The sequence below is a fragment of the Oxyura jamaicensis genome, chromosome 8 (assembly GCF_011077185.1).
Source record: "Oxyura jamaicensis isolate SHBP4307 breed ruddy duck chromosome 8, BPBGC_Ojam_1.0, whole genome shotgun sequence".
NCBI lineage: Eukaryota > Metazoa > Chordata > Aves > Anseriformes > Anatidae > Oxyura > Oxyura jamaicensis.
In genome coordinates, this window is record NC_048900.1 from 25,304,140 (window position 1) to 25,314,241 (window position 10,102).

General features: G+C 52.0%; 1 protein-coding gene across 2 annotated transcripts; it reads left to right on the forward strand.

The window, feature by feature from the left end:
* The first annotated feature begins 6 nt into the window (after positions 1 to 6).
* On the forward strand, positions 7 to 6,243 carry CDKN2C (cyclin dependent kinase inhibitor 2C). Of its 2 annotated transcripts, XM_035332626.1 has the most exons (3): positions 7 to 460; positions 819 to 959; positions 4,450 to 6,243. In XM_035332626.1, the coding sequence occupies exons 2-3, from the start codon at positions 831 to 833 to the stop codon at positions 4,819 to 4,821; spliced, it is 501 nt and encodes a 166-aa protein (XP_035188517.1). In that variant the 5' UTR covers positions 7 to 460; positions 819 to 830; the 3' UTR covers positions 4,822 to 6,243. The 2 variants fall into 2 exon arrangements, with proteins under 2 accessions (XP_035188517.1, XP_035188516.1); XM_035332625.1 differs by lacking the exon at positions 7 to 460 and having other exon boundaries at positions 467 to 959.
* Positions 6,244 to 10,102: the final 3,859 nt, after the last annotated feature.

Below are 10,102 nucleotides of genomic sequence, written 5' to 3' on the forward strand. Positions count from 1 at the left end.
CCGGGACGGACAGCGGCCGTACCAGCACCAGCGGCAGCACCAGCAGGAGCAGCAGCAGCAGCAGCACCGAGAGCGGCGACGGCTCCGCACCGCCGCTCCCCCGCGCCCTGAGCCCGGCAGCCGCCGCCGCCCCGCTGGATGCTCCGCAGCCGCCGCCGCCGAGGGCGGCCGCCGCCGGCCGGGATCGCGCCCGCCCGCTGCGCCGAGGCTCGGCGAGGCCACGGCTCTGAGGCTGCGGCGGGGAGCGAGAGCGGCGAGGGAAGGGAGCGAGCCCCGCGGCCGGAGCCCGGCCCGTCCCGGGGGCCGCTCGGACTCGGACTGCGCCCTCCTGCTCGGCCCCGGGCGGAGGTGGCCGTGGGGATGCCAGGGGGGCTGCCGAGCGGGAGAGGACCAGCACTGCCAGAGAAGAGTTTTCCTCGGAGCTGGTGCTGCTAAGTCTCAGATCCCGACCGTGAACAGGGTGGGTTGCTTTCTTCTTCCAAGATCTCAGGTCTGAGTGAGTCTCCAGTGCACGCGTATATATGTTACGTCTAACATATATGATATATTGCCTAGCTCTTAATAGATTTATCCCCGAAAACGGCCAAAGTCTTTAATATGAGTTACTCTATATGTGGAAGCAAAGAAATCTTCTTTCAAGTGGAGCTGCAGTTTTGCTGAATAATCACGTGTGAGTTAGGGGCGGGCTCTTGGCAAGGAGTTTTTTTACGAGTATTTACTACAAGGTCTACTCCAGAAGATTAACCATCCCAATCCTTCTGTCAGTCTCCGATGCCATGCCTGGTTAAAAAAAAATCTCATCTTTTTCCGATCGTCAGTCACCCTAAAGAATGGCCGAGCCTTCTGGGAACGAGCTGGCGTCCGCGGCTGCCAAGGGGGACCTAGTGCAACTTACTAATTTGTTGCAAAAGAATGTAAACGTCAATGCACAAAATGGATTTGGGAGGACTGCGCTGCAGGTTGGTATCCAGAGAGGGAGAAAAATATTTCATCACTGCTACCTACGTGACCCGGGTTTCCAAAAAGACAACGTTTTAAACAGGCTGGTGGACGAAATTCGAGTGTTTTTAAAACTAGTTGGATGCCATATTTTATAACTTTAGTGGCTCCAACTCCCTAAAATGACGTACTTGAAATAAAACTGGTCAAAACCATTAGTTCAGTCGGGGATCACCCTCAATGTCAAACGGGCTGCAAGTTTAATAATATTTTGTAACTTCGTGGGGAGGAGGAAGAGAATGAAAGAGATGAGATGAAAAGAAATCATCTTAGGTGAGCAGGATTTCAGAGCAGGTCTGTAAACACATATGTGCTATGATTTGAAGCTTAGAATCCTTCCCCCCCCCCCCCCTCCCCTGCAGTGTGCTTTTAAAACATGACTTTTCTCGATTCTGGGATCTGCTGTAGATGGTACTTTTCCTTTATACGCTGTTTGTGACGAATGACCTTTCTCGTTTGGAAGCATGCTGAACAGAGCCGAGTACCTTAGATGTACATTAATAGCGAGCCGTACGAGTTGCAGCTCCATCTGAATCACTTGCCTTTTCATTCATAATTAAGGCTTAAAAATCTGAATTTTCAGATCGGGTGGCAAGGCAGTGGTTCCAGCTCTTTCGTTTCTGATCGTATAGGGTGCTGTGTCCTAATTTTTAAGCGTGGAGCTGTGCAGGCAGGAGTTGGATCTCATCCAGCTGCTAACTATTGGAGCTGATGAAAGATTTTTTCTTTTAATATTATCAGATAATGATGGCGAAAAAAGGTAGAATCCGTAGCAAAGAGCCAAAGAGGTGATTTATAAATCAGGGAAAAATGTGTGGTTATTTCTGCTGGAGGTGAGGCAGTGAGACGTGGAAGCAGAGCTATAGGTCTTTTTAATTTCACACGTCTGAAAAATCGTTTGTTACCTCCTCTGCCCCCCTCCCCCGAAACCATGATAATCATTTCTGAATTTTTGCTTTTAAAAAAAGCAGACGGCTTGCGCACGAACCCGGCATATTTACAGCTTTTTGGCTTAGCATCAACGTGCTAGATTTCGAAAATAAGCACCTCTTGCTGAAAAGCACCGACCACCCTCGGTGGGCGATTTCGCGCAGGCTCGGGGGCCGTGGGGTTGCCGTGGGGCTGCTGTCACCCGGCCGGGGGACGGGGCGGCCGCCTGCAGCCACTTTGGGGGGTTTGAGGGGACTGAAAGGAGCAGCTTGCAGAAAGTAGCTCCTCTGAGAAAGCAGGAAACTTTTAGCCTGATGCTTTATCCTCAGGACGAGGGCTGAAAACCGATTTGTGCCACGGTGGTGTCTTTTGCTAAAAGGGGCTAACAGTCCGGATCCCAACCCGAGGGCTGTTTGCCACAAGGGCACAGCACCCGGCTATGTGAAACGGGCATCCGTGCCCCAGCAGTGCTCCTCGGTGCAGCTCGCTCGTCACTGAGCTGATGAACCACAACAAAAAATCAAAACAGGAGAATCTGTCTACTTATTTTCAATATGTATCATCCTGAAATGTGTTGTGGGTGCGTGACCACGCTCGAAAGAGTTCTCTGTCAATGCAGCCTCCAAAATTGAGATAATCTCTCAATAATCTCTCTCTCAATTAAAATGGGGAGAGTGCTTAATATTAATACCAGCGAAAATATATATATTCTTCCGGATTTATGTTTAATTAAACATAAAACCCAGCTTGTCTTCCTCTGTACTTTTTGTTTCTGATGAAGTGTACCTATGCAGGCCTCAAATACATGTCCTGCGCTTATGGTCTCCGCAGAATTATTCAATTGCTGCTCTCTCCTTCTCTGCCTCTCTCCCCAGAAGCGAAACTTTGCAAAATCAGGGGCATTTGCAGTGCAGCTGTAGCCCTCGCCCAAACGGCATCACCTTTTTTATGGTTTTCTCCCCCCCGCATCTCTAAACGAAGCCTCCAGTCCCCTAGCCTGCCTTCCTCGAACATACAAAACTCCCACTTGAACCAAATACATGTTTTGAATCCACAAATAACACAGCCTGGGCCCTCGAAAAGGGACTAAAACGTCCCGATTTTACCAGAGAAAGAGGGATCACAATGCTCTTGTTTTCTTTTGCATCTTTTCCATCTCTGTTCAGAAGTGAAAGAAGTGGCACAAGAAGTGCACGGAGCATTGTGGCACAGATAAATGTCCTTCCCTGAATCCCTTTCTGCCTTATCTGTAGCTCTGCTCTTCTCTGGAGATAAAATAAATATACCGGGCTATTTTACACTCCAAAAGCTGCAGAAATTATATTGATTATAGGTTGTTGGTTTTTTTTTTTTCTTAAAAAGCCTGATGCATATTTTTCACCAGAAGAGGTTTTGAGCAAATGCCTTGTAGAAATTGTACATTATGCTAAATCTAATGCACTCTAACATTCATTTGTGCTGATAATTATTTTTTGCAAGATTTTCAAATAATTTCTAAGGAAATAATGAAGGTATTTTTTTTTCGAATTTGCCACTTGCAGTAAGACTAATTACAAGAACAGGAAAATATTGCCTATAGGTTGGAGAGTATACATTACCATGTTAACTTCTGAGAGTCTTTGAGAAAACAAAAAATGAGGAATTTGGGGGAAATCGGTGCAAGCTGTTAAGCCCCAAATAAGAGAAATGTGCTTGCTAATTATAATAGTTTTATGATGCAATCAGGAAAATTTAAAGAAACATTTTTTTTCCTGAGAGGAACAGACAAAAAAAAAAAAAAAAACAATTATTGTTTTTTTAAATAGGATTTTTTTAGCAACATAATATAGCCATGGTTTACTGATAGTGAAATTATGGAAGCATAATATAATACAGTGGTTTTAGGAGAAAATTGGTGGAACTTTGCAACATTCCTTTTAACTTCTCCTTTTTGGGTGACATTATGAGAGTCAAATATTGGGGAGAAAAAATTCTTTAAGCATTTATTTTTCTTAGCAGACAGAACTATGGCACAGGACAAATATTTGCTTTATGATAATACACAGACAATGTAAACACCTGAGAGCTTATAAAAACACATTCTACATTTTCTGTCGCTGAGGTAAAATATCTGTTCCTCGGAGACCCTGCACTTGATGTTTAACAGCATCAGACAATAATGCAAAGGTGTCTCAGTACTCGTGCAAATAAAAGCGAGCCATACTTAATTTTTGCCTGTTAAGAAACCGAGATAACCTGCTGTTAAAGAAGTGTCTGCATCCCCCTTCCCCTCTGCCTGCTTCGGGCATTAATCTCGGTGAGCCAGAAAGCTATTGCCACCCAGATGATAACATCTTTCGTAATATTACTGAGGTCAGGGTGGGGAAAAACATAAAAATAGATGTTGTGGCGTGTCGTTAGTTGTGTAGCAGGGCTGTTTTCAGGACTGACACAAGGGTGGGTGAGGGCTGAGGGGTTGGGGCAGGCTGCAGCGAGGGGGGCAGCTCCCCGAGGTGTTCACCTCTCCTTTTTCTCCCCCAGGTAATGAAACTCGGCAATCCCGAAATTGCCCGGCGGTTGCTCATGAGCGGTGCGAACCCCGATCTGAAAGACAGTACTGGCTTCGCTGTAATTCACGACGTAGCCAGAGCGGGTTTTCTGGACACTTTGCAGACTCTGCTGGAGTTTAAAGCCGATGTTAACATCGAGGATGCCGAGGGCAACCTGCCCCTGCACCTGGCCGCGCAAGAGGGCCACGTGCCGGTGGTGGAGTTCCTGCTGAAGAGCACGGCCAGCAAGGTGGGCCACCAGAACAAGCGGGGCGACACCGCCTACGACGTGGCCAAGCTGTACAAGCGCAGCGCCGTGCTCCGGCTGCTGGAGGGCGGCCGCCCCCCCGCCGCCACCGACTGAGGGGGGCCCGCCCGGACGCTGAGCCCGCCGGCCTCCTTCCTCCTCCTTCCCCCCCGCCTTTTAACAACGTCGGGTCCTACCTTCCTCCTAGTTTGGCCATTTTTTTTTTTTATTTTTTTTTTTTGGATAGCGCAAAGCCGGAGAAATTGCCGAGGTGGGTTTTTCTTTTTCTTTTTTTCTTTTTTTTTCATTTTTTTTTCTTTTTTTTCTTTTTTTTTTTTTTTTTTAGAGGATGCAAATGGTCGAAATCCGCCCCGCCGGCAATTTCTGCCACCTCCCCGTGTATATGTCGGTCACTCCTATGTAGCTACCCCACTAGCGGCTTCTCCCAATTTACCTTAGCTCATTATTAATCCCAAAGCCACCTAGTCACCTGCTTCTCGGCGTGCTAAGGGAGCCAAGGGGCACCGGGCCTTCCTGCACCCCCCCGCCCGGGCTCCGCAGCCGAGATCTGGGGCCCCGCAGCGGGCCGGGGGTGTCGCTTGGCAGCTGGGGGGGCTGCCTGCAGTTCGCCCTTACCAGGAGCTTGTAGACGTAGGGCGCTTTCCTCCCCAGCATAGATGCCACTTCTCCCCTCTGTGTATTTAAACTCGCACCGAGCTGCTTTTCAGTTTAGTTACCAGGAACAACCTGAGCGGCGTTTTTCATTGCCAGAGGTTTCAAAGAGTTCCGCTTAGTGCTTCGTGTTCACTGTGCACTGGAGAATACAGTTTTCCTAGCTTCAAACCAGCAGATAACCATTGTCAGAGCGAAGAGTGTCAGCAGGCTGTAACGCGACAAGTTTTCTGGTCACTTAATAGGCTGATCGCAGTCTAGATGCTCTTAAGAAACGATTGCTTTCCACCAGCTATTCTGTTTTGTCTGGGAAAAAATAAATAATGGTAGAAGCCTCTCACAAAACATGAATATTTGAATACGGTGAAACTGAGGAAGCAACACGTTTGGTCTTTGTAGAGTTCTATTATTCCTTGTGCCTAAAAAACGATTTAACCCTTGAAAATGTTCCCTTACAATGTAGTTGAGTGTATTCACAAGACCAAACCTCATTTCCCTCTCCGGCTGCAAGGGGAGCTGAGGATGCTCAGCGCCTTGTCGGGGGAGCGTAGCAGGAAACTTAACGTTGGTACAGAGGTGCTCGACACACGGGCAGTTGAAAGGGGATAATTTTGGACAACCTATTTTTTAATGGCACAAAATAGTTTTTACATCAACGTAAAATAAATAGATAGCTACAAAACAGCACTTAAAAGAGGAGGGAGCGTACATTAGTTTGCGTTTTCTCGCTTAAAAAATATTTTAGCCCCACGGAATCAGTCACTGTTGTTTTTAAGTAAAAAATAATAATTTCCTGCAAGTGTCCGCGCCGTTACCATACTCTGTGTCACGCTGCTGTGTTTTCTGATTAAAAACCTCTGCGAAACGCAAAGCTCTGCACGCGTTCCTTGTTACCTCTGCCGGCCAGGGCCGTGCGGGCAGGGCCGTGCCCCGCACCGCTCCCGGGCTCCGCAGCCCCCTCTCGCAGCCGGAGGCTAGCACAGGGCGGCGAGGGGCGCCTGCCCGGCTTCTCCTTCACCTCTGCCATGGAAGAAGCCCATCCAAGACCTGTCCTGAGCTCCGCCGGCCTCTCGTTTACGCCGTGCCCAAGTTTTACCGGCGGCTGGAGGAAACAACTGGTTTCCCGAGAAAAAAAACGCCCCGCCTAGGCAGAAGTAGCGGCTTTTATTGCGTGCCAGAAGGTCTCCTTTAAAGCAGGGCTGCTTTACATCCCGGGCAAGCCTATAGCTCCGGCGGGTGAGTCACGGCCATGCTGCGCCCGGTTTAAAGGTAAGCAGCCAGCGCTTTTCCAGCTGCCTGCTGCCTGTGAGCGGCTCCGTTCGTGGGCAGCAGCACCCTGCAGCCTGGCCCAGGGTCTGCCCCAGGACCCCCCCGGGGCCGTCCCCAAAAAGCTCCGCTCTGCAAAGCGGCGGGGGCTGCGGGGACGCCGGCGCCGAGTTACCGGGAGATGCGAAAACGCAGCGTGAGAGATGGATCGAAATGTTACCGAGAGCTTTCCTCGGGGCGGAAAACAACAGAAAGGCGACTTTCCCGGGCAGTAGCAGAGCCCAGGAACGTGGAGCACCCAGCGCAGCACCCAGCCGGGCTGCCCGAGGAGCCAGAACCCCCGCGGGCACCCAGCGGGCGGGCGGCGGGGGGGGGGGCAGCGCCGGGCACCGGCCCGGATCCGAGCTGAGCGGGGCACAAACGTGGTCAGGGAGCCCCGTGCCCTGCTCGGGGCTGCGGGGACGAGCACTTGACCTTCGCTTCTCGATCACCTCGGGGACCCCGGGGGGAACGGCGCGGTCCCCCCGAGCGGGGCAGGTCCCGAGGGATGCTGGCGGCTGCACCCGGTCCCTGGGGGCGGGCGAGGTGCGGGCACACCGGGGTGCCCTCGGCTCCGCGGCCAGCCCCGGGCACGGCGGGGGAGCGGCGCGGCGACGAGCCAGCTCAATAGCAAGCGGCGCTGCGTGGCTCCCGGGAGGAAAGGGTTAAAGCGGCCGTAAAAAAGCCGCTTTTAGGGGGCTTTCGCAAGGCAGAAAGGTGGCTTTTCCCCGAACGGACCTGGCAAGCCGGGAGGCAGACGTTACCATCCGCTTAGTAGCGCGGTGAAAATTGCCACGGGAGATTAAAAAAAAATCATCATAATAAAAAATCCAAAAGGCTTTTTTTTCTTTTTTTCTTTTTTTTTTTTCCCAAGAAGGGAAAACTGCCCGTGTATTTCGGGGGGCTGCGTGGCGGATTGGGGAGGGCGGGGGACCGGGCAAAAAACGAAGGCGAGCGGGCGGGCTGAGCCGGGCAGAGCTCTCTCTGTCCCCGAGGAGCCGCAGCCCAGCCCGGCGCTGCCTGCCCGGGGGCACACGCTCTCAAAATGTCGGTGGCGGCCCAGGGCTCCCCGGGGCGGCGGGGGTCGGGCGCCGAGGTGCGGGGCGGCTCGGGCCGGCCCCGGGGGCCGCGCCACGCCGGGGCGGGCTGGGGAGGGAAGGGGGGGGGGCGCCCGACTCCGAAACCGTTAGGTTGTCTTCTACGGCTCCTTTCCCCTTTCTCTTCCTGTCCAAATATTTTTAAATTTACGCGCCTTAAATAACAGTCTGATTTTATTTAGTTAGTTTCCTCCGCCGCCGCTTCGCCCCGGCCCCCCCCCCGCCGCCAGGGGCCTGGGGCGGCCGCAGCGCAGCGCCCGGCGCCGCCACTGCCACCTTCCCGCCGCCGCTCCGCTCCTCCCCGGCCTTTTTTTTCTTTTTATTTTCCCCTCTTTCTTTCTTCTTTCTATGCCCTTATTTTTTATTTCCCCTTCCCTCATTTTTCTTTTTATTTTTTTTATATTTTTATTTTTTCCCCTTTCCCTCCCTCTCCCCGAGGACTCAGCACCAGCCCCGACGCCTCTCCGCCCCCGAGCTGCGGTGAGTACAGCGCCGGGCCCCGCGCAGCCCGGGGGGACAGCGGCGACACGACCCGGGGGAAGGAAAGGGGAGGCTGGCTGCAGCCTCCTGCCCTCCGCCGGCCCCCTCCTGGCCCCCCCCCCCCCCCCCCGGCATCCCGGGGCTGCAGCAGCATCTCCCCCCGCAGCCTCCCTGCAGCAGGGCTGGAAGAGGAGCAGGGCTAGAAGAGGAGCAGCAGGGCTGCCCGTCCTCTGCTCCCCGCACACCCCTGGAGCAAGGTGTCTCTCCCTGCGAGAGCTTTTTCTCGCCGCCTGTTGCATTTTGAAATTATAGGCAGGAGAAGGAAGGGGGGGGGGCACCCCCGCTGCTCGGTTTCTGGGTCGCAGGGGCAGGGAAATTGCCTGCGGATGGGAGCTGCGCCGCACGCTGCTGATGGCCAGATGTGCCAAAGCTTCGCAGCCCTCCTTTACAGGGGAAAGGAGAAAAAAAAAAAAAAAAAAGAAGAAAAAAAAAAAAAAAGAACTTCTGCCATGGCACCGAGCGGTAAGATGGCTTCTTGCCTTCTGAAGAAGCACCAAGCGCAGGGACATTTCTCAGGGCTGAGCGGTCCAGCTGGCCATTTTATACTGATTTTTCAGTGTTCGCATCACCTATAAGCACATTATCAGATATTTTGGGCAAAGAGAGGAAACTACCAGGAGCAGACCTCTTGTATGGTGGGTACTTCAGATAACCTTGAGCTTGCACCATCGCTTATCCTGGAGGTTAATCCTACAGGGAAAGCAGGGAACTGGCCAGGCACCTGCCAAAGCCCAAGCAAGGTCTATCTGCTCTTGGAGTGGGGTTAAAATGGCTTCAGAGGGGCACAAAACAGGGGACACAGAGGGGCCGAAGGGCAAAACGTGGAGCTTGCTGGCAGAATTCAGTCCGATGCCCCCAGGATGCCCCCACCTTCACTCGCTCAGCCCCAGCAGCGCTGCTGAGCTCAGGCTGCAGAAAGGGTAAATTCCCTCTGAAAGAGACTGAATCAGCCAAAAGTGTAATCAGCTTCTCAGGGAAGTGCGAGACCACTGAGCCATGCTTCCAGTTGCGTTTCTTTGTTCCTCTGTAACTGCTTTCTGATATTTGTAGCAGTAAATAGGAGGGCCGCTAGTATTTAGGAGCATTTTTAAAATCAAAAAAGCTTGATTCTGTGTGAGAAAACAGATTTTGCTTCACACTGCAGCCACTGAGAGGTTAAAGTCGATTCCCAGCTCCTGCTAGAAGCCTTTCCTCAGCAGACAGTGCCTCTCAGGATGGCTTTTCTCTCCTGCTGCACCCCGAGAGCAGGAAAGGGGCAGCCCTTGTGTGGCACCGCAGCCCTGCTCACCCTGCAATATTGAGTTTCCTATCAACACAGCAGCATTTTAATGGACACTGTTCTACACAGAGCTAATGAACACTTAAATGAAAAGATATTTGCACAGCACAAGCCACAAGAAAAAGCGACATCCCATACGACAACAACGTATCCAGAAGCTTTTCAGGGACTGAACCTAATGCAGTACAACCTGGTGCACATCACATTTATATGCAAAGTATACGGCAGGCTGGAATAAGGGCTCCTGCCCTGGCTAACTGTATTTTTCTGGGGAGTGAGGATCCCTTTTAGGCCGTAAGTTACTGACATCTATTCTGATGTAAATAGGGAGATTTGGATGCACCCTGGCAGACCCAGCAGGGTGCTTTCTCCTCCAGTGCGGTGGCGCTGAGGTGCTGCAGCACCACCCCAACACCTGCACTGCTGAATGGGGCGTGCAGGGATGGGGGCTGGCACACCGCAAGCTTTTGCTCATATTTAGTAACGCTGGAGAGCAGGCAGAGAA